The sequence below is a fragment of the Opisthocomus hoazin genome, chromosome 7 (assembly GCF_030867145.1).
Source record: "Opisthocomus hoazin isolate bOpiHoa1 chromosome 7, bOpiHoa1.hap1, whole genome shotgun sequence".
Taxonomy (NCBI): Eukaryota; Metazoa; Chordata; class Aves; order Opisthocomiformes; family Opisthocomidae; genus Opisthocomus; species Opisthocomus hoazin.
This window is the reverse complement of record NC_134420.1, coordinates 67,572,161-67,596,337: the sequence shown is the minus strand read 5'-3', so window position 1 is coordinate 67,596,337 and position 24,177 is coordinate 67,572,161. Positions and strand designations below refer to the sequence as shown.

The window sequence follows — 24,177 nt, the reverse complement described above, 5'->3', positions numbered from 1 at the left end:
TTTATGCTTTAAAATGTTTTATTTATTACCAAAATTTCCAGAAGCCAAATTTGGCACTTTTTTTAATCTTCCATAAAGATTTTCATGCATAACTTGAAACTTGCCAACTGCAACAGTCGAGCGGTTACCTTAGAAGAGACACTTGAACAGAGACAAACATCCAGAGTACAAACTGCTGTATCTGAATTAACAAAACTTCTCTATTACTAACCTTATAGAGCAGGACGTGCCTTCCCTTTTATCAAAATCAAGCTGACAGATTTGCCTTTATACACACCCAACAGAACAAACTGTTATCCGCAACGATGTTTTCCTTAAACGTTAGAAAAAAAAAAATACAAAGCAAAGAATGGAGTGACTGTCCATAAACCAGTCTGTACTTCAGTCCTCTTTAATCTACTTCTTCGATGGTGGGGCCGCCGGAGCCACCCGCCCCAGCTCCTCCATCTCCCTGGTATAATTTTGTGACGATCGGGTTGCAGAGTTTCTCCAGCTCTTTCTGCTTGTGCTCATACTCTTCCTTCTCGGCCATCTGGTTGCGATCGAGCCATGAGACCACCTCCCGGCACTTGTCGAGCACTCTCTGCTTGTCCTGGTCACTGATCTTTCCCTTCAGTTTATCATCCTCCACTGTCTGCTTCATGTTGTAAGTGTAGGACTCAAGGGAGTTCTTGGCTGCCACCCGATCTCGGTTAGCTTCATCCTCCGCTTTGTATTTCTCTGCTTCTTGCACCATACGGTCGATATCATCCTTGCTAAGGCGACCCTTGTCATTGGTGATGGTGATCTTGTTCTCCTTACCCGTGCTCTTGTCCACGGCGCTGACGTTCAGGATACCATTGGCATCGATGTCAAAAGTGACTTCAATCTGGGGGACTCCACGGGGCGCTGGCGGGATGCCCGTTAGGTCAAACTTCCCCAGCAAGTTGTTGTCCTTCGTCATGGCCCTCTCGCCCTCGTACACCTGGACCAGGACGCTACTCTGGTTGTCCGAGTAGGTGGTGAAGGTCTGAGTTTGTTTGGTGGGAATGGTGGTGTTGCGCTTGATGAGAGCGGTCATCACTCCACCAGCCGTCTCGATGCCCAGGGACAGAGGGGTGACATCCAGCAGCAGCAGATCCTGCACATTCTCCGACTTGTCTCCCATGAGGATAGCTGCTTGCACGGCAGCGCCGTAAGCAACAGCCTCATCGGGGTTGATGCTCTTGTTGAGCTCTTTGCCATTGAAGAAGTCCTGTAGCAGCTTTTGGATCTTGGGGATACGAGTGGAGCCACCCACCAGCACTATCTCCTGGATCTGGCCCTTGTCTAGCTTGGCATCACGCAGAGCCTTCTCCACCGGCTCCAAGGTGCCACGGAAGAGATCAGCATTGAGCTCCTCAAAGCGGGCACGAGTAATGGAGGTGTAGAAGTCAATACCCTCGTAGAGGGAGTCAATCTCAATGCTAGCTTGTGTGGAAGAGCTGAGGGTGCGCTTCGCCCTCTCACAAGCCGTACGCAGTCGCCTCACTGCTCGCTTGTTGCCAGCAATGTCGCGCTTGTGCTTACGCTTGAATTCTTCCACAAAATGGTTCACCATGCGGTTGTCAAAGTCCTCCCCACCCAGATGGGTGTCACCAGCTGTGGACTTCACCTCAAAGATTCCATCCTCAATGGTGAGGATGGACACATCGAAAGTGCCCCCTCCCAAGTCAAAGATGAGTACATTCTTCTCTCCAGCCCGGGTACCTTTCTTGTCCAAGCCATAAGCTATAGCAGCTGCTGTGGGCTCGTTGATAATACGCATCACGTTAAGCCCAGTGATAGTGCCGGCGTCTTTGGTGGCCTGACGCTGGGAGTCATTGAAGTAAGCCGGCACTGTGATGACAGCGTTCTGCACTTTGCGCCCCAGATAGGCCTCAGCAATCTCCTTCATCTTGGTAAGGACCATGGAGCTGATCTCCTCCGGGAAGAAGGTCTTCATCTCACCCTTGTACTCCACCTGCACCTTGGGCTTGCCACCCTCGTTCACCACGCGGAAGGGCCAGTGCTTCATGTCGGCCTGCACTGTGGGGTCATCGTACTTGCGGCCGATGAGGCGCTTGGCATCGAAGATGGTGTTGGTAGGGTTCATCGCCACCTGGTTCTTGGCAGCGTCGCCAATGAGGCGCTCGGTGTCAGTGAAGGCCACGTAGCTGGGCGTGGTGCGGTTGCCCTGGTCGTTGGCGATGATCTCCACTTTGCCATGCTGGAAGACCCCCACGCAGGAGTACGTGGTGCCCAGGTCGATGCCGATCGCTGGCCCTTTGCCAGACATGATGACAGGCTTCCTCCGATCAGCTGCTCGCTCGCGTCTCCCGTCTCCCTCCGCCCGCTCCGCTTCCCGCTCCCGTCTGCGGCGCGATGTGCCAGCCCGGCGCCGCCGCCGTCCGCTTTATAGCCGGCTCCCCGCCTTCTGGAACCTGCCAGAACGCTGCTGGCCAGTCGAGACGCCCGCCTGCCGCCACTGGCCAATCGCCTCCGTCAGTCGCCGGAGAGCACCCGCCCCCCGCACTCTGGCCAATCGGAACCGTGGCGCCCACCCGTCAGCCCGACCCCTCCCCCTTGTACCGCCGCCAGACCGGACTTCTTCCTGTTTTTTCTCGATCCGTCTCGGATTGCAGCGTGCGCCACCGCCCTCGGCCAATCACCGCTCGCGCTCCTTATTCGCCCCGCCCCGCGCCCGCAACTCTGCTAGAAAGTTCCAGTGGGCGTTAGACGCCGTGTCGGGGATTGACGTCAGCGTTACCCAATGGGGATCGGGCAGCCGGGTGAGGGGCCGGTGCGGAGGGCTGGGCGGGGTGGTCGCTGTGCGGGCGCTGCGCCGGCACGTAGCGCGCGAGCGGGTGGGCGGTGAGGCGGCGGGGCCGCGCTTGGCTCGCCGCCTGCCCCCGGAGTTGGTGACTGCGGGAGGCTCGGTGCCGCGCGGCGTGGCGGCGGGCTGGGAGTTTACCCTTATTTGGTCGCAAGGCGGCAGAAGTTCAGCCCTCACGCGTCCCTAGCCTCCCCCCCCCCCCCCCCCCCCGCCTCGTCAGGGAGAAACGGCCGCCGCCAGCCCCCTCCCGCCGCCCGCGGCGACCCCCGCCCTGAGGGAAGTTCTCCTCAGCGCCTGTGACTTCGCACCACCCCCCCATTTCCCCGGCGCGGGGAAAGTCCCGCGGCGAGCAGAGGCCGAGGCAGCTTGTAGCCTTATTTCGGCTGAACCTGGCAGGCTGACAGCGCTCCCTCCGCACGGCCCCTCCGGGCCGCTTCCCCCGCCCCCCCCCCCCCCCCGCGGCCTCGGCCGGGCCTGCGGCCCGCTGCCGCCATGGCTGCCGGGAGGGCGGGCGGCCTGCCCCGCTGCCGGCGGGCTCGGCGCCCGGCTGTCCCCTCCGAAGGCGGCAGCCGGGGGCTTGGGGGGCCGTGTGGCTGCCTTTGCCCGCCGGCGTGGGGACCGCTCTTGAAACGCCTCCGAATTCTTTGTCTGTTGCGCTAATTGGAAATGTCGTCACGCCCGGGTTGTAGCGAAGGCTGCAAAGCTATCAAGTCAGGGCGAGGAAAGCACTTTGATGAGAATCGCACTAAATGTGAAAATCTGTTGTGGTTCTGCCAAATTACTCCTCCTTACTTGGAAGACGAACGCTTCAAAATATTGCAGTTCTAGTAAGGAGAGCAAAATACCATGCTGAGATCTTTTTTCCTCAGAGACTTAGTGTGTAGCTCCTCATCGATAGCGACTTCAGAAGTGTGGCCACAAGTCTGCTACCCATAGACTTGACGTGTTACGTGAGAGAACGACTAAATACGCTGTCTGCTAAAATCGTCTTTTGTTAATTTTGTCCCCAGCCTTCAGCATTATGCTATGGCAGCCCTCACAGAAAACGTTACAGCTTTTCCCAGAATGATTTGTGTTCACGCAGTGTGTACAGATACTCCAGCTCCCGTCCAAAAAGATCCCTGTTTCAGCTTCAAAGCCTTTTCACCAGACGTGAGGATTCCACCTCTTCTGTGTAGTATGTATGTTATGTAGTTTTCAGACAGAAGAGCTTCAATTTCTGACAATAAATATGGTACATGCTTCAATAAATATTATTTTTCCACAGATCGTGGTCTTTTTTCCACGTGGGTTTCTGCCCTTGGAGAAATCCCAAAGGAGTCAGTGGAAAATGGAGACCGTCAGCTCTGCCTGCTTCCAACAGGAGCTGCTCTATGTACCGTACGCGTGTTTCTTTGCTGGGAAGGGTGCCGGTTTCTCCTGTAGTTAGACCAGTGACTGATTCATCACTGAACTATCTCTTCCTGTAATTCACTGCTACTTCATTCAGCTGATTGTATCATATGGAGCAGGGAGAAATTCCAGAGCAGTACAGAGAGAGTTGGTTGATAAATTCGGTTTCAGCTGAAAAGTTGATGTTATTTGTATCCTTGTGAGGACTGTCCCTTAGGAGCAGTAGTAGTAGACGAGAACCCTGTTTTGGTAGCTGCAGTACAAACTCACATCCTGCTATTTCCGAGTAAAAAGAGGATTCCTGCCTCAAAAACAGATGTACAGAAACAGGAGATGGAGAGAACAAACGGACCAAGAACTAACATAACAATACTCATTAGCACAATAAGCAGTCTACAGTGAAATTAATTTGATATCTCTTTTAAGTGTAGCTGTACTGAAACAGGTTTTGTCAGATTTAGAAGTAACATTTCATTAATTTGGTCCAAAGCTTTTAGCTGTATGTTTTATCAGCCCAGGCACAAAATATGTACAACAGCTCCCAACAAAACTTGTCTGGAGTTTCTTTGGCCCAGTAACTAGTAAGGCCCTGCTATGGTTGTGCCGATAACCTGCTAAAGAGGTGTTGGCATTGACTGGATTACTGCTTACCCTGATAGTATAGAATTATAGAATGGTAGGGGTTGGAAGGGACCTCTGGAGATCATCTAGTTCAATGGTACTCCCTATTTATATAGTACTAGTACTCCCTATTTATTTCATCATTTGAATTGTTGTTTTGCTGTAGTAAATTTGGGGAAAAGATCTTGGAGGAATCTATGAGCATACCATTTTAATGGTGTAAATGACACAGTTGTGGACATTCTCAGGAAAAATCCAAAGGTCTGTAGACTCAGGCTACCAAATATTTCATTTAGCCTGTTGCAGAAGTATTTCTTTTCTAGCCGAGCACATAAGTGCTATTTTCTTCTTGTACGACGATATGTATAGGTCTGAGCTGCTTTTTGAGTTTTTGTTCCTAATCAGAAGTTCACATGCTGTTCTTGCCATCGTCTCTCCTTTCTTACCGATGTCCTTTGAGAAAGTCCAGTCTAACTGGAGGGAGCAAACTCTGAAACCTCATTAGACTTTTTCTCTCTTCTCAGCAGAAGCCTGCTTTTTGTCAGCAGTTCTCTAAGACTTGCAACACAATTTGTGAACCAACTCATCTATGCAGTCATCCTCTCCTATGGGAAGAGCTACATGAATTTCTTTTATGTTGCTTCATATGCAGTCATGTTATAGGTGAGCTGAACAGACTGGTTCAGAAATTAAAGAGTGAGCTTTATGGTGAGGACTTCAGCACAGGTTTGATTTTCCCTTTAACAAAACATTCGCTTGAATTGCTAAGCCTGAATCGCTAAGCTGTATTTTCTGAGTAACTTCCAGAACAGCACGTCAGCGTGTCTGGAAGTAGCAGGCCTCTTTCTGATCTATTTATTTGTGTTTAGGATCGATCATGCACCCATGTCTCCTGTTTGGCAGCATTATGCCGTATGCTGTAGGCTATTCTCCTTTACACCACCCAGCCAGAAGTGAAGATATTTAGATTTCTTTGGTGAAGCAAGAGCTCAGTATCTGGAGCAGAACTGAGATCTCAACCCTTATCTTTATCATGATAAAAGGAAGATTTTCCCCCCCACACACATATTTCATAAGGCAACATAGTATAAAAACAGGAGTGAACACAAGTTACAGTTCAACAGACATCAGCCACTTGGATCATTAAAATGACAGAATTGAAATGCAATGGTCTGCTCAGGACCTTAAATTCTGGTATCTGTTTCCCGAGTTTCCATTTCCCTAGTAAAACTATCCAGAAAATTGCATAAATCAGAATGTATTGGTGAGGATAAATGATTTTATAATACAGCAATGAGTCTGGAGAAGTATAAGCAACAGCTGTTCTAAGAACAAATACTACTTTGTCATAACACCTTTTCATCACTGAAATTCATCTCATTTGTTTGTGAAATGTATGTCTAGTAATTAGAATTCCGACAAGAACTACCAGTGTATGAAATGCCAACAGATTCTACCAGCAAGGTGCTGTTGTGTTAAAAATCACAGTGCATGTGGGGGGAACTTTGTAATTTTTTGCATTATTTTGTTTTTATATACCTCCGCTTTCACACAGAGATGCTCCTTGTTCATTTGAAAGGCAGCCACAATACACGATCTTTCTTAAATAAGTGTTCCTTTGTTATTCACAAAAACAAAATTAAGTTCTGCAAATCAGTATAGCGTGTTTTTGGCGAATTACGCAAATGCATGATCAGTAATATGGAAATATCCAGAATGGCAGAATATAGGGCACAGTAATTTGGTATTGCCAAACCAGAAGTTCAAAAATCGTGAGTCAGATCTCCTGAAATTATAAACCTAGTTTAAAATTATGAGTTTAAAAAACACACATGGCTTTATTCACCTTCTGGCTTCTTAATCTTTCGTGTAAATTCAGATTACACTTTTAGGATTTTTCCATGTAATTTGCAGAGCCAAATTTTTTTAATAAGTAAAATAGCTGATTATGCCATCTCACAACTAGAAACAGGCTGCCTCAGATTGATTAGACTCAATAAAATCATGGAAGTTGTCAACACTGATTAAACTAATGCTTACTGTTTGAAGGAGTAATTATTTTATAAGTAAGTGGTTTTAAAGCACATTTATTTACATAGACTTCTGACAGTTTTGCTGAGGCATGATTAAAAGCCGAGTTTAGTATCACTAGTGCTAACTAGATAAACTGGTGCGCTGTGCATTTTAGGCAGTCAGTTCTTTACTTCCCTGTAACTGCAGCCTCCTTTTCTTCCAGCCAGTGCCAGCTCCACAGTAATAAGTAAGGGATTTTAAAGCAGGTAGTTTGCAAGTGATCATAGAATCAGATCAGAAAAGAACCTCAGCAGGTCATTTAGTGTGATTTTGTGTCCAACCAAAATCTCCTTTCATGCAATTTAAGGCAATTATTTCTATTCCTATTGATTGTGGATATAAGAAAATGTTACTCCATTTTTCTTTGCAACCAGCTTTTATATCTGTGAAAATCATCGTATTTCCACTCTACCATCTCTTCTGTAAGATGACCTAAAATCATTCAATTTGTGCTCAAAGGCAAAATTTTCTCGGCTTCTAGACATTCTCATTGCTTCTTCCTGGATTCTCTGCGTGCAACTTGTATCTTCTTTTTCAACTGCCATGATCAAAACTGGAGACATTACTGGCTCACACTTTAGCAGTTCTGAAGGACCAGGTTATACTCCAGTCTAGACGTTTCAGTCTTTACCTTTATTTGCAACAGCATGATGTTGCAGACTAATTTTCAGAATTTCATCCAAAATAACACATCAGTTCTTTTCACTTGCAATTAAGCAGCTGTTCCTTTACTTGCACAGCTAATGATTCCAGCTTGCACTTGTTCCTGCTAAGTAACATCTTACATTTTCAGATCATGTCTGCACCTTGCCAGAATTATTTTTAATTCTAATCTTATCTTCTAGTATACTTGAAGTCAAACTCTGCTTGGTCTTGTTTGAAGATATTAAAAGGATACTCTATATGGTCCAGGGGGTGAATAAATGAGAACAGAAAATTTTGTCTAGAACTGCTGTGAATGGGGTTAAGCAACATTCTGTAATTATTGGCAGTAACTGTAAAGCTGGAAAACGATGGTAAGTCTTAAACAAGGGAAATTGTGTACTGTAAACACAGGCAGCAAAGACCAATACTTCATACTCAGAGATAAATATAATTTGATTGATCTCTCAGATTCACTGAAATGCTTAGTGTGAAGAATTTTTTATAATAATTGAACTGTAGCAGTCCTATAAATTTCTCATTCCTACTATTATTTCATTTTTACTCATCTCAGTTTTCCCTCTGTCATTCTTAGCAGGTGAATGGGAAAAACACAGGAACAGATGAAGCAGGTGGTAACTGGAACGTCATGCTGTTGCCGGACTGTTGTTAACTCGGGTATAAGATGGAATTAAATGAGAATAATAAACAGATTTGTAAGAATATTTTATTAAAGATACTGTATCAAAGCACAGAATAAGCTTTAAAGATGATGAAAACTAGCCTGGAATGTCTTCACTGATACTCTACATAGACTACAAATAATTGCTAAGTTACAGAACAGTCACAGCCTGTTCTAGATGTCCTACGTTTAGTATAATATTGAAGGCCTGTCTTTAGGTGATGTTATAAACATATTTCCCTCCTCTCCTCTGCTTCGGGGTGGTTCTACTGTGAAGGTCCTTCCTGTTCCCTATGTAAAGGACATCCCATTTTCTATTAGATTTCCCAGTTGTATTGTGCCTTCCCCCTGCAGAGCCCCCAGTGGTATCTGGCTTTGCCCAGATATTCACCATCTTCCCCTTTGTTCCAGCACAGCCACTGGGACAGAAATGTCGGCATTCCACTATTCGCACGGAAAGCTTTTAAAATGCCTCTATTAATGTTTGAGATGTTATGGGTTAATAGAGCCGACACCTTCAACATCTATATGCTGAAATGTTTGGGGCTATGTAATTAGATTTAGCAACTACATTCAAAGATATCTGAACATCTTTTCTTGCATTTGTATAGCAATTTTACAAACTCAAAAAGAGTGAAGCAAGCACAGACACATGCCCTGTACAAGCTGCAATACAGACAGTATTTTACACACTTCATAACAACAATAATGAAAATGATGTCAATTATAAATAAAATTATAGACAGACTCTTCTTAAGATAACAGTTATACTGAACAATGAAACATCCCTTTATAGTCACGAGTAGAATTAGTGAGATGCGTTAACTACAGCAGAATATAGATCAGCATGTTTAGTCTGCTTACAGGTCTCCATCTGATCCTCTGTTGTCTCGGAAGAAAAAGAAATGAGTATTTTTTTCATCCATGCTGGCCCTGATTTGAAACATTTACTACCTTGTTTTTTTGGTTAGGTTTTTTTTTCCCCCCATTAATTTAGCTGGAAACATTGGATTCCTAAAATGCTCAAATCTGAACATGAATGCCTGATTCTCCTCTTCAAGCCAGCTTTTGCAAGGCTTACATCCAGAACAAGGTGCACCCTGTGCCCTGTGAAGAATATTTCGCATTTACTCTTCTCCTTGTTGGTAAACATTTTTCACCATTCTTGTAATAAGACCAGAACACCATTTCTTTACTCTCCACATACAAGCACTGTGCTCCATGGAAGGTCCTCTTCAGCTTGCAAATGATGATCACGGCAGCAGGGGGAATCAGGTCAGCTGGATCTTTCTCACCATCCTGTCCTTCCTCAGGGACCCTCTGTCCTCAGTTTTTAAGATTTTTTCTTTCACCTTGTACTCCAGATTAATTTTTTTTTTCTCAACACTTGATAGTTTAGCATTGTAACTGTCTGAAAATACATAAGTTACACTTATAATGTTTGAACTAAAAAATCTAAACAGTTTTTGACAAACTCTAAGAAGCCTCATTTTAGAAAAGGAGCACTCCAGCATGTGAACAGCAAATTCCACAAACCCATTTCAGTGCAGGCCTTAACACCTGGCATCTGCCTCTTTTGGCTGTCTGCTCCATGAAAGGAGACTGCAAATCTGTCTTTAACAGGTGTAAATAATAGTCACAAGGAAGTAAGTTTTATAATACAGAGAAGAGTCCAGAACAACTTTTACTGCATGTTCTAATTTGAGTGCTTTGGTGCCTTTTGCGACTGCTGCAGTATGTCAAAAAGCAAAGGTGGTGCCAATTCAGATCTGGCACACGCGGTTCTGAGTTTTTATGAAATCTTTTGCCGACCAGTTCGTCCTCATGTCTTCTTCAAACCTGGTTCTCTCAGTTGTTCAGAAGCTTAGAAGTCCCTATTTCACTACTGCCATGCAGAAAAGAAATGCAAGAAAAATATTAAAAGTCAGAAGCCCACACGCCAGAACTATATTTGCTAGCATGATGTGGTCCCTCCCACCTCGCTATGGTGTGGTTTTGCTCTAAATACCCATCCTTCAGTTATATTCAGAGCACCCACCACAGTCAGGAACTCCGTTTAAAAGCCACACGGTTCATTTCTCTCAGTGCATACCCCACCAAAACACAACCTTAAACAATGTTTTGATCTCGTTTCAGAAACTTTTGTTTCTTTCTTTCTCCTTTGCCTTCCCTTGTCAAAACAGTTAAAAGATTTGCTGAAGAAAAACTTAGCTTCCCAAGCCTCCCAGAAGTTATTTTTGATACTGTATGTGTTACTTTCCAGCAGTGGTTTATGGCTTGGCACAGTGGATGCTCAAAAAATTGCACGAGTATGATTTCCTCTCAGCCTGGACTTCTCATAGCTTGGAACACCCCCACCCTGGAATACTTCTTACTGCTCTGTGTTTGCCTCTGTCTTTTGTTGGGTTTTTTCCCTTGCCTGACGCAGAGGTAACTATTACATATTTACTTAACCCCACTCCCCAACTTCTTATTTTAGGTTAAATGCAGATCAATTTTATAAATATTTACAATTCTTGTAAGTCTCTTTCACCCAAACTAATTTATGACAAATATGAGCAGCTTTGTATCCGACACGAACAGTCAAGAAATTGGGAACATGTGGATGTAACTTTTAAAGACAATCCTCAGGGTTTTTTTTCTTGGTAGACTGACTTCTTTCTCTGGATATGTAAATCACATTGTACAAAGTATACAATTGTCCCGCTTCTGGCTAATTCACACTTGATGTTTCTGTACACACTAAGGCAGCCCTGGACCAAGTGGCTGTGTCTGGACTGCAGAGCAGGAAAGGCTCCAAGGCTGCACGTGAAGCCAGATTTATCAGCTGTCTGCATTACTTACCTGCTAGAGCATCCTCAAGGCCAGCTCAGGGCTGAATCTCCTGGCACACCTTTGAGAGAAAAGCCTCGAGAGAGGTGCTGCACACCTCTGTGCACATTATAGGATGCCCCGTGTGACAAGCGGTGAGGCCCTCACCGCATCTGCCAGGCCCAGAAATGCCTGTGTATCTGCCCTCTGTGCCACGTCACAGACTTGATGGTGGGCAAAAAAGCAATCTAGGACAAATGGCTTTTGTTTCATGCCAGGAGGGCGATGTGAACATGGGGAAGCAGGTCTTGGCCAAACTTCTGGCTTCAAAGTACTGCTGGTTGTAGCAGCAAGTCCATGTGTCTCCCTAATTACATTCTTCAGACCTTGGAGGGGAATTCATTGGACTGATGCTGTTATCTCAAAGTAGCTCTTATTTGACTGGCTCAAGTCACGAAATGCCTTTGTTTGTAAACTAACAAAGGAGAAAAAAAGGTCTTCTAACTACAGTATGCACGTGAACATTTTTTTTCCCTAGGCAACATTAGTGTTTAACACTGCTGTTTATTAAGATGCCAGCTTGCATTTTACAGTTAAAGATCTCTCTTATTTACAGATCATACACAGCTCACGCAGCATGACTGAGCTTCTTTACACTGCCACCCTCAAATACACCGCCTATGCTGTGTGGGACCACCTCTGAGTGTGGGAAGGTGGGTTGCCTGTGTGTATTAAATTACATTTTTCCGATGAGACTGCAAAAATACTGTTAATCAGTGCCAACTGTGGTGGTGTGGTGTACATACAGAACGGTGAACACCAGAGAACTGCTGGCATTAGTAATAGCTTTTAGCCCACAGTAAGCTAGATTAGAGGTAAAATGTTGTGCCCTCCTCCCAGACTCTAAAATCCTCTAGCTACCCTAAAAACAGAAGCTGATTTAGCAATGCACCGCTGCAAGAGGATCTGCTTCACTCTTCACACAGTAAACTCTGCTCAACTGTGGAAACGTTTGAGCTTTTTTAACAGAAACACGCACCTTTCCCGTTAGCCACCAGATGGAGCCCATACCTCCCCAGCACACAAACCCCTGAGCAGCTGCAACGTTAAAGCCCTTCAGAGATGTTACAAAGGATGCAGTTTCTTCCACTTAATAAAAGTCAGAGGAAGTCTGTGATTAGCTGGATGTTTACAAATAAAACGAGGATCTGGAGATAGATCAAAGGTAACTCTCCAGATTTGGCACGGTATCAGATTCCTGTACTAATAGCATCTGCATGGGTTTTACTGTTACATTAAGTGGTTGAACTTGGCGTATCTCATCACGTATTAATAATGCTTTTTTAATGCTTGGCGCACTTACTAGAAGTCTGAAGATTCAGCCAGCTAAGGACCTGAGAAAACCAAAAAAACCCGAACAGCCCTCAGGTAACAAGATCTTCCAGGCTCCATTCAAAAGAGAAGCGCCTGCTGGGTTCTTTCTCACCCTGCTTTCTGCAATGTGAAGAGAATCAAGGAGCAAAGGTAAGCACTGTTCCAAAATCCGAAAGATGTAGTACTTAGAGCTTAGTAAACAGAAGCAGTAGTGCTCAAAGCCTGTTCTCTAATGATCTAAGTAGCTCAGATGGTCCAATCAGACCATATGTGCTTTCCCCCCCGAGGAGTCTATAGCTCATGCAGGATCTCGGCGACTTTGGCACAGCCCCAGTGACTGGGGAGAAAAGCAGATCTGAGATAAAAAGATTGTGGTGTGTGAAATAGACTGAGTTAATGTATATGTATTTTAAGGGACATCTTTGTTTTGACTCTGTGTAACAAACCAACATAGCTTGTGAGGTCTGGAAGGCCACAGACTATTCCTGCTTTCATAGTAGTGCTCTGTTTGAAGCTAGTATTTCTGTTTGGGGTCTAAGCCACACTGAACTTGATCAAATAAACATTCTCCAAAGGAAACTGCCTTTGAACTGTTTAACTCTTTGCACAGCAAACTAAAGCTGAAAGAACCGTAACACTTACTGTAAGATTTCTTGTGTCTTAATTGACTTATTTTCCAGTTTTTAAGTTACTGTTCATCAGGACCTCTGTCTTTTCTGGCAGAACTGACCACGTTAGCAACAGCCACCAAAATCTAAGTGAAACACAACCCGTCCAAAAGCAGACTAGGTGGGGCTAATCCTCATACTTCCAGGCATGCAGACTGTGCCAGTGTCATGTTTTACAGTGTATGTAAGTGTACACAAATTATATTTCATCTACCTGATAGCAATGCAGCTCCAAGAGCCACACTCTCTCCTGGGCTGCGGGACGTACTAAGACAATTTCTTCATCAGTTCCAAGGGATCCTACCCTGTATTTCCTGCTTCTGCAATACTACTATATCTGTCCTTTACCTGAAGGGGAGATAATTCTAGATTTCATCTCTTAAAATGTTTCCACTTTGTATAAATAATTAAATAACCAACTGCTAGAAACCAGAACCTCAGTAGTTTGGTAGTTGAGACTCTACCAGTAGGAACCCCATAGGCAGGGAGGAAACAGAGGCATCATCTTTAGCATCCTGAATAAATGCTCTGACGACGACTTGTGTAAACGCAAGGAGCGTAACCGATACCAGAAGTCTGGTGTATCTATTGCCAAAACCAAAAGTAATCTATGGTATTCAGCGAACTCTATTTTTAGCCAGCGTATCTGCGTTTCCACAAATTTTCATGGTCTTGGGGCTTTTCCCATGGAGAGAAGGACATTGTATTAATTCTCCCATTCATTGCCTGGGGAGTCAGAAGCAGAAGTCCCTCTGGGGACCATACCCAATGTAGTGGGATGGTTACCTAAAAAAGGAGAGAATAGGTATTATTGAGTTATGCAGGTTCAATTGAACATGCGAGAACTATTTAAAAAGGCAAGTTCTTAGCCCTAGTCATTGCTTTAGAACAGGAAGAAAGCACACCTTCCCATTTCAAAAAACAGAAGGCAAACAGAAGAGCCAAAAGGATGAATTTTTAAAATAGCAACCTTGTCATCAGGGGAGATGAGGGAGAAGAGACGGGGAAAGACCAATTTTTGCCTCTTTCATGTTGGCAACGCTGCTGCTGCAGAGACTTTGGCAACAGCTGACACTGGTGGCACTTTGCCTGACAGGCAGGTTGAGAAACTAAGGATTTGCAGACAGTCCTGATTTCCAGTGGATTTCCCACAATCCACACAGCTTCCAGAATCTGGAAGCCTTTGAGGAATGCTCTTTTCTCATTCCCTGTCAGGAGCCTTGGGATGTCTACAGAACCACAAGACATTCCTAGCTGAGAACATTTCTTACTTGCAACCAAAAAAAAAGTGCACCCCAAAATCTCACTGATGCAAATCACAGAAGGGTTTGAGCGGAAAACAGCAGCAGCATCAGGACTTTGTCAGAGGGAAGTTCTTGAACAGCTCTGAAAGGGCTAAATTTTGTTTTCTCCCACAGGAAATGCTAGATGCAGCATTGTTTTTGTGGTTGTAGCTGCAGCAAGATTTAGTATAGTTTTAGTTTACCAGAAAGCACAGGGAAGGATTACACCTTCTTGTTTCCTTGCGTGAGAATTAAAAATACTGACCACTTCTGAAATTCTGTGCCACGCTAGCTACGCAAAGCAGTCAGTCAGTCAAAATCTGGCCTTGGATGATCTGCTGATTTCTCACCTTGTAATTTCATTACGTTCCCTTGAATACATTAATATGAAACTTTGAAAACATAATTTCAACTACTTATATATAGGGAATGTGCACAGACTACTGAAAACAGTTTCTCTAAAAGCATGATGCACAATATTGTTTTCCTATGACTTAAATTAAAAAAAAAAACCTTACAAGACATTTGAGGGCAAAAATGACCCAAAAAAAGATCTGATAGCATTTCTCTTGTAAAGTTGGCACTGGTTATTCAAGTACATGAAAAGGAACATGGGCTGTTTGTTTCAGGGCTGAGTATTTATAGTCATGATGAACCAACTCTTGAGTCATGAGCTCTGTTGCCCTGTAACAAATTAAGATTTGTCTTTCTACATGAAAAAATAAAATCACAATTAATTCCAGAATGATAGAAGTGACTGTAAAAGTGGCAGAAGACACTTCATTTATAAAATGTGTCCTGGTTTTTGGCATCTTCCCCCTTCACAATCTCAGCCTACTAACACGTCTCCACAATACACTGCACAGCAGTATTTTAGGAGTTTTTTGGAAGTTGGAAGAAAACAAAGAAAACTGGTTTATAGCTGAGAACTACAGAAATGTCAGCTTTTAAAAACACATTCCTAATTTCTAGCCTTCAGCAGACTTTGTAAAGTCAAATTAGTCACGCTTCATCTTGTAGGTCTTCAAGTCTGTGACAAGCATCAAACCAACTGAGAATTAGGGAAGTCAGAACATTTGATTTTTAACCCTTTCAGATTAGGAAGCAGTTCAAAGTCAGAAGCAGGCACACAGGGACAGCAACCAACACTGCCAGCATCTCCTTAACTTACACAAGGGATTATCCCGCGCTTTCAATATTAGACCAACAGTGAGACGACCGCCTCCCCGTACTGCGACGCCCAGGAAAGCGCACGTTGTGAGCGGCGAAGGGCACGGGGCAGCAGGCGAGCGGGGGCCCAGCTGCCGAGCGCACAGGCAGCACAGCTGCATCTGGGCCCACAGCTGGAGGGCACGAAGGCCAGAGGAGGGTGGGAGCCATTCCTGGTGTTTGGCCAGACAAGGGGCCAGGCTCGTTCCCGGCCTCGGGCCAGGACAACCACACGAACCCAGCGGCGTGGAGCAGTACATGGTCCATTTCAAGAGACTAAGAAAGCTCCAGAGCATATTTGAGGGGTGAGCTGAACACAGGAAGGTTTCCAGTACTCATAAAGAGGGCAGATAGCATAGAAGTGTCTCATTTGTATGTAAGCAGCTGGGCTGCCTTTCTTCCTTATCAGGAAATGGGAGAGGAAAGTAGAGTTCAGCTTCCACGAGGATGCTTGGGGGAGACAGAGACCAAGTTAAGCTTGGGACGTACAGCTCATTTAAGCGAACAAGCCCCCTCCCAGGCACTCATTTCTCCTCTTGTGCCACCCCTTCTATTGTGCTAGCACAAGATCTGACACAGAGCTGAGAGGGAAGCACAGCGGGGAACTGGTCCAGCCAAAAAATAGCCCTACGGGGAATATAAAAAAAAAAGCCTGTTGTTTCATTCAGTTCATTGTGAAGCTACATAAATATGTGCTTTCTGACAATGGAGAGGGTGGCACACGCGGGACATGAGAGCTGAAACTAGGTGGGGAGGAGGAAGGGGCTGGCAGGGCTCAAGGCAGCACTGCCTTCAGGAGCATGCTTACGTCCTCACCAATAGTTGATGGTTTAGCACTAGTGTGTTCAAATACAATAGCATAGTCAAAGTATTCACTTTTATAACAATGTATTTTTAATATATTCTCCAGGGCAGTACAGTTTCTGTCTTCAGCTTTGAATAAAAAACATGCTGAATTGTATTTTCTCCATTAACTAAAAAATAGAGAAGTTCCCTTAAAAATGCATAAATTCTTAGAATTCTGTGATATTCTAACATATTCAAACCAAGATTTCCCCACAGACCTGTTCGCTACAAATATCATTATACACAAATGTAAATACTCTTCAAATTAGTAAGTTGCCAATAAGCATTTACAAGCATATATATGTATTTTAACATTTGAAATGTCTCCTCTGAAACCGAAAAAGAAGCTCGACAGCTTTGTGGTATTTTAAAGCTCATTCCAGGTCTTCACGAATTCTCTCTTTTTAACCTTCAGTAAATCCTGAAAGCTAAAAGCTAGGCTGGCTACTTAAATTATTTTCAGAGTCGCAGCCCACACCACTGCCAAAATGAGGAAAACAACAGAACAGAGGCAGGTCCTCCAAAAATAAGAATAGCAAATCACTTAAAAATACAAATCAGAGCACCCAGCAAGTCTTTTTCTTTCTGGCTACGCCTTGTGCAATGTGGTACGCTTACACCTCCACTCGCAAAGATCCTGAAGTGCTTGTACACTCTAACAGTCCACGTAGCACAGTAAGGAGATGCAAAGGAACTATGTTATGATGGTTGAGAAGAACAAATTTGTTAGAGGAAACAGAACTCTAAATTAAGTATTTTTGCTTCTCCTTCACTATCTTTCGAGTAACAGCAAGACTTCTAGGATATCGTGACTGCAGCTGGGGTTTATTCAGGCTTGCTTTAGTTCTGTCTCCACAGTAAGTAATTTTTGCCACGGTAGGAGCACTGAAACACCATCATTTCACGCTCCTGCAGATGTTGTCCTGTTCTTGGGAGAACACCCCTGTCCCCAGGAGTGACCAGCCCCAGGCTACCTCAGCACCCACCTCTTCAGCCCGCTCACAGCTGCCAAATGCCCCGTCACTCCAGGCTTTGTCTTCAATAGTCCCATGCTCTTCCCCTGCATGGTTGCACAGCTCACTATAAACACTCTCCCCACCTATTTGCAAGCCAGGCTGTCTTGTTTATGCCTTAGTAACCTTTGATTTGTTCTCCTGTACTCCCCTTGATCACTTTTTGGGCTACTTCAGTCATTCTGGTTTTCTCTGCCTACAAAGGAGTAAATCCACTCCTAAACTCCCCTGCTGTGCAATTCACGCTCCTTTTGAGCCTTAGTCTGGACATTCACACATGTGAACTTCAAGGCCCTGGGTTCTGTTTCACAAGAACAGGAAAAAACATTCATTCAAGTTCAGCTGGAAAGGCTTAACAAACTTTCCTTTGAAAGGCTACTACAACACAGCTGAAAACTGAAAAACAAAGGTACTCCAGGGTGTTTATAAAGTTAAGATAGCAGTAAAGACCATCATTCCCAGTTTCTCTGTTTAACTCCTGTGGTTGGCAGGTCTAGTTACACTAGGAAGCACCTTCTTTCGTGAAACATTTTGGGGTCAAGTTCAGACCAACACATTGCTCCTGACCCTGAGCCGGGGTCTCCATAAATCACCCTTAGCCCTTCACTGTATTCAGGAATGATCTCTTTAGTTCGCAGAGGTCACCTCCTCCTTTTCAACAAGGTCTTTAGCTGTGTCACTGCAGTCCCTCCAGCACAGGGGCTGGCTGTACAGGGTATGCAATCCATGCTCCGAGTTTGTGCTGTAGTGAGCTCATCACTCGGCAGCTCTCCCAGCCAAGCTGAGTCATCCTCACCCCGGTCCCACGACGTCTGCAGGACATTTTATCCACTCCTCCAGCCGCCCCCTCCATGCCACCTTTGGGATTTGCTTCCCACTGCACAGCTCTAATCCTGCTCCCCCCAGCCTTCGCCACTCCTTCCCACTCAGGATCTCTTCTCCCGCTCCCCCAGCGCCACAAGACTCTTCTGCCAGCTCCCCCAGTTCTCCCTCGCTTCCCTCGGCTGCTTTTCCCAGTCCAGCCGTAGCTGATACTGTAAGGGATAATCTGCATGTCAGAGAATTGCTGTGTGCAGTGTATAAACTCCCCCCCCACCTCTTCCACTACAGCACTTGACTACCTACTTGAGCACTAAGATGCTCATTATAGTTCAATATTTTGTCTTTTGAACAGTCTTACAATCACCTTAGCACCGATTCCAGTGCTAGAAAGTGTTAAACTACCCATCCCGCTGCTTCTCTGAACTCCTACACGCTGAGCTTCAGTCTGGCTTGGGATGGGGAACGTGGAATAAATCCTAAGCAGGGGGAAGCTCTGAATTAACTGAAATGCTGCAGTGCCTTCATGTCCCTGGTCTTTTTGGCCTCAGTGTTATTCAGGACTTGGTTGGCTTCAGCATCACGCAAGAAAACGCAGGACTGAGCAGTTACAGCCAAAGGCTAAGGGCCGAACTAGACCCAAAGCAGTCGGTGCCCTGGGAGCCAGCTGCCAGCTCAGGCCTAGGGTCTGGTGGCAGGGTCTTCCTCCACCACTGCAGAAATGCATGTGCCTACCAACCAAGAGAAACTCTAGTGCGCATTTAAAACTGAACAAATGTGAGGCAACTCATACTAGTTACAGTGGAAATTCTGAACTGTATTAATTTCTCTGAACAGTCTAACATTAAAACTCACTACCCCTCACAATCCCCAAGAAACAAGGAATCAAAACTCAACTCTGACAGTGACAAGCACATGAAAGCCCTGCACCAGACCCTCAGCTCCTGCCTCCGATTCTCAACCCCACCACCAGCACATGAGGTGACAGAATAGAGTATTTCAGCTGGAAGGCACCCGCAACGATCCAGTCCGACCGCCTTAACTGCTGATCTAAACTGCTTTCCTCCCTCCACGGCTCAGTGGGAAACAGCATTACTGCCCTCTGACACAATGAGATCTGCTGGGAGAAAGCACTGCTAGGTTTTATTCTGTAATAGTTTTCTCCACCGTGACATACTAGGATCCTTTCCTCCCCCCCAATGAAAATCACGCACTTCACAAACGTTTAGACAGCTGGTGCCGAAGAGTCAAAGCCAGTCCTCCTCTGAAAGGCCAGACTGCCTCACTGAATTCATGTCAGCTGGCACTTAGCAGGGTTTTTAAATTCAATTCAATTACGAGACAAGCTACGCAGATTAGGGCTATACTAGAATCAGAAAGGAATCTTAAAAGGCATAAAACGTCTTCACGTTTATTAAGCAAACTCTGCAGTCTTTTCTTGTTATATTCTTGTTGAAAAACAGAACATTCAGAAAGTATAACGAAAACAAGCAACAAAACCACTACGGCTCACGTGAGCCGCACTCCCCCGTCCCTCCCCGCCCAAGCAACGGGCCTATCTGCGCACCCATCCCGCTTCCAGCTTTCCAACGCAAGCAGCAAGGCACCGCTCACAGCCAGGCTGAGAAAGGCAGCCGCCCAGGCAGAGCGCCATTCCGCACGCCTGGCACTGCCCCGCAGCCACTCGGCCCTGGCGCGTCGGAAGGAGCAGGTTACACACACCCGCGCAGGGACGGACAGACAACGGAAGGCCAGCGTCAGTCGTACAGTCCTGCTAGGACTCCAAGCCTGGAAAACAGCCGCTCTGCTGGGAACTCCTCGGTTATCCCGGCAGTCGTTAACTCCCTTCCCCTCTGCGCAGACCGCTCCCAGTCTGCGAGGTTTCACTCAGCCTACGCGCTCTCGCCCCCGGGATGCCCGTTCCGACAAAGCCAAGAAGCAGAGGACCGGGACAGCCAGCTCTGCCCTCACAGTGGAGTCTGAGAGCAACGGATTATTCCTTGGCACTGGGGTTTTTTTTCATTTTGAAAATTAATTTGGGGATTATGAACAATTATGCTCTTGCACATTAATCGCTGTGATCTAAAATTTTCACATGAAGAAACAACACGTGGAAATATTAAAGCACTCATCTTACGGACGTGGATCCGAGAACTGTTTAATAGCAGTCAGTGAAGGGGTAACATTGTGCTTTTAATCTACAGTTTAAAAATAATGATTTGTATATCTACTTAGTAAAACAATAAAATTAAGAACAGAAACTGATATTAGGAAACAGTGAAAATGTAATAATTAAACACACGATGCTTTTCAAAGCTATATACTTAATGAGCCTAAATAGACACCTATGGTTAGGAGGGTCTTAAAAAAAAAAATAAAAAAAGAGACTTATTTTCAATTTTTTTTTTCTTTCTCAATTTTTGTCTACTATACTGTATGCCTTGCTTTGGTGTTCTCTCTGCTGCCACCTTAATGCTTTAACAGTATGTTTACACTTATGTTCTTTTCAAATGCTTGGCATTATAGTGAGATCTCATATCTTTCCTCAAATTAAATTTTGCTCCACATACTCCACATGTATACAGATGAACATCCATGTGCTGCTCCAGTTGCTCATTATTTGGGAATATCTGAAAGCAGACCTGGCATATAGTCTCTCCAGCTGATAAGTGAGATATCATATGCCGTACATGGTCATGTTTTCGGAAGTTTCCTTGATCACAAATGGAACAGACATACCTGGCCATGCCTTTGTGCATATCATTGTGGAGCCGCAACTGGCGCTCTCTTAAGAACTGCTTCCCACATGTCTGACAAACAAACTGTTTTTCCTTGGTATGAACGGTATAGTGTTCCCGCAAGTGGCAGCGCTGATAAAATCCTTTCCCACAAAGATTGCAGAAATGCTTACGTCTGTGATCCCTCTCGTTCTCTTCCATCATGGAGTTCTTGAACAGATCTTGCTCCAGGCAGTTCGACATATGTTCAACCACTAGGTTTTCGGTTTCAAAACGCTGACCACAATTAGGGCATCGGAAAGGACAGGCAGAATGCTTGTATAACTGTTTTTTTTGAAGGCTGTTCATTTGGAAGTGACTGTCCCTGAAGTCCTCCAGCATCTCTGCAAACATCATGTCCCTTATTTCCGACTGCTCCTCGGGGTTTTCTTCCAAGTCCATTTTCTCCTCAGAATTCCTGATACCGTTCATGGTCAGATCCTGGGGTTCTCCACAGGTCTGGGCATGGTCCTGTAACTGCTTGCCTTTGACCAGTATTTGACCACACTTGCCACAAGCACATATATTTTCTATGTGTTTGGATAAATAATGAGAGGACAAATCTTCCTCGGTGATTGTCAGCCCACAAAGTTCACAGGGAGCGTTCTCCACATCTTCCTGCACTGACGGAGCCTTCCTGTTAAGGTGCCGTGGACTTTTCAAACACTTTCTTTCATCCTCATCCATGGATAAACGCGGTTTTAAAGTCTTCCGAGCATTTCTCTTCTCTCTGATCTCTTCCTCGACATAGTATCTGTAAAGCGGCTCTTCCTGTTCATCATCTAAGTCATCGTTGTCGGAGGACTCATTGCAGTCTTTATCTGTCACTTTAATAATATTAAAATCCTTCAGCTCATCTGCAGGATTGTCCTCTGGTTCCATCTTGATGATAATCCTCTTCCTCTCAGAGGCTCTGCTGCCTTCTTCACCTGATGTCTCAGAGGCAACCGTGCTGCTTTTTCTGCTTGTGACGTTCGACACGGGAGACGAAGAATCATCCGCAGCTTGGCTCGAGTCCCCCTTGTATTTTTCCGTTTGTGTGGAGATTATTTTAGAAGTAGAGTCCTTTTCGTTAAAGTCCAGTTTTTCAGCACTGTAGTACCTGGCGCTTTGGTAAGAATGCCTGTTAGTGCACGTTAACACGTGCTCATCCAGCAGCTTTTCACAGCTGAAACTAAACCCGCAGCTGTCGCAGGTGAAGCTCCTCCCAAAACGGCGCGAGTGGGACACGCGCTCTTTCGCGTGAGAGAATTTGGACGTGGTGCTCTTTTTGCAGACATCAAACAGTTGTTCGGGGAAGCTGCTTAGCTGCAAAGCTTCTTCATCAGGCTCTTTGTTATGGGATGTATTTACTGTTGAACTTGGCGGCTCCATGCCCCACCTGTTTGCTTCGCTGCCATTTCTAGCAAGCGTGTCTTCATACATTCTCACGCCAAATATCATTTTACTATTCTGGGTGCTAGAAGCAGAAGACGAACATTTTAAACTAGATGAGTCTGTATCCTGTATATCTTCCAGACATTCAGGTACGTTATATAGCTGTAAGTAGTTCATGGCCACTTTAAATTGCTCGAAATTGGCAGGGGCTGTCATAATTTTTCCTAAATACATGAACTGTAAAATAAGATCAAAGCATTCTGCGCTAATCTTCATGTTGCTTAGATTCAGCTGGGCTGTAGTGTGTTGATGGTTCATAAAAAACATCCTAAAATAGGAGCTGCACGCAGCAAGAACTGCTTTATGTGCTTGAAAATAAATATCATCGATAGCGATGCAGCAGTCGCACAGAAAGCCCCACTCTCTTTGGTTGTTTAGCTGCTGAAGGACGTAGTTGCTGTGGCTGGTTCTTGCCATCTTGTACTTCAATTACAGCCCTGCACAAAGAAGAAGACATCTGTTAAACCATGAGCACAAAAAGCAAAACGTCCTTAAATGTAGGGAGGAACTGCCATCTTTTTCTTCTCTCCATCTTCCTATTCTCACACTGTTGGTGGTACAGCTTCCCGTCTGGAGATCTTTCCTGGTAACTGCTACCAGTATTGATGCCAGTGAAAACATCCATAGTTCCACGTCCTCACCACTAGACTCACAAGACCAGTAAACTAATCAACATAACCACCACACATGTCAATCAGAGCAACGCTGCTGGAATATAATTTAGCAAATGTATTTTAAAGTCCTACAGCCAAGATTTTCAGATACGAATTCTGAACGCAGAACTTCAAAAGCTTCACCGGGCAGACTTCTGTGAGATGGCCCTAGGACAACACCTATACCACGTAAGCTGACTGCAAGAAACCACTCCTCAGTCTCAACTTGCCTTCTTCACCTGTCAGTCCAACGGACATATGATGCAACACATACTGGAAACCAGGCCAAGTCAAACTGGTCTTTCCCTCCCCATTAAAGGCAACCGAGAAGACCTATCAGTGGAGCATCCACACCAGCTACATCCACACGCTTTTCACTCTTCAGGGCAGCTCCGGGACAGTCTCAACCTTCTCTGCGAGGCATCCGGCAAATGAGGAACTGCGAGCGTGTTCTCGGGAGCAGCGGGCAGCCCGGCTGCCATGGCACACCCCACGTATGAGCCCGCCGCGGAGGGCGACCAGGCGAGCTGCGCAGGAAGTGGTGCGCACCGCCGCGCCGCCAACGGCTCCCAGCCCACGCGCCCAGCAAGGCAACCCACACACGCACACGGGAGACCAGACAGAGAAGAACCCAGCAATGGAGAACTGCGAAAGCCAGCGAGCCGGAGCCGCGGCGAAACGAAGCCTCGACAAAGACGAGAGGGAAAGGTCTGCGAGTGGCGAGAGCTGCTTTGAGTGAAAGGACTGATTTGTCCTCAAGAGAAAACATAATGGTTTACGTTAGCAAAAACGTCCAGGAAAATGTATTGTACACAGGAGGTGGCCATTTGATTTGCAGAAGATAAACTTCACCAAGCATGGCCTGATCCAGCGCTAGTCATGACTCACTTTGGGAAACCTTTACGGATACACGTAACGCGTACTAACTGCACAGGGCAGGGGGGGAAACCAAAAGAAGGCACAAAGAATGGCCTAACTGAAAAACCTAAAGCAATAACGAGCGTTCTTAACATTTTGAAAGGTTATTGCAATGTAAGTAACTAT

At 45.3% G+C, this 24,177-nt stretch overlaps 2 protein-coding genes and 1 long non-coding RNA gene across 10 annotated transcripts in view; 1 reads left to right on the top strand and 2 right to left on the bottom strand.

Moving 5' to 3' along the window:
• Nucleotides 1-2,395, bottom strand: HSPA2 (heat shock protein family A (Hsp70) member 2). The gene has a single exon (XM_009942861.2). It carries the CDS (start codon nucleotides 2,294-2,296, stop codon nucleotides 392-394), a length of 1,905 nt encoding a protein of 634 aa, XP_009941163.1. The 5' UTR covers nucleotides 2,297-2,395; the 3' UTR covers nucleotides 1-391.
• A 307-nt stretch (nucleotides 2,396-2,702) lies between these two features.
• Nucleotides 2,703-8,265, top strand: LOC142362016 (uncharacterized). Its single transcript, XR_012764591.1, has 4 exons — nucleotides 2,703-2,789; nucleotides 3,844-4,014; nucleotides 4,101-4,213; nucleotides 8,157-8,265. It is a non-coding gene; the product is annotated as an uncharacterized LOC142362016 (long non-coding RNA).
• A 9-nt stretch (nucleotides 8,266-8,274) lies between these two features.
• ZBTB1 (zinc finger and BTB domain containing 1) overlaps nucleotides 8,275-24,177 on the bottom strand; it is a 28,281-nt gene continuing 12,378 nt past the window's right edge. For 5 of the 8 annotated variants that reach the window (XM_075426878.1, XM_075426881.1, XM_075426876.1 and 2 more), the window contains one exon: nucleotides 20,384-22,917. In XM_075426878.1, the coding sequence (XP_075282993.1) occupies nucleotides 20,762-22,897 (2,136 nt within the window). In that variant the 5' untranslated portion in view covers nucleotides 22,898-22,917 and the 3' untranslated portion in view covers nucleotides 20,384-20,761. The other 3 variants (XM_075426882.1, XM_075426884.1, XM_075426883.1) reach the window with 3 other exon arrangements.

Excerpts from the sequence above, each read along its gene's own strand:
- HSPA2 (XM_009942861.2), bottom strand. The coding sequence starts at position 2,296 with ATGTCTGGCAAAGGGCCAGCGATCGGCATCGACCTGGGCACCACGTAC.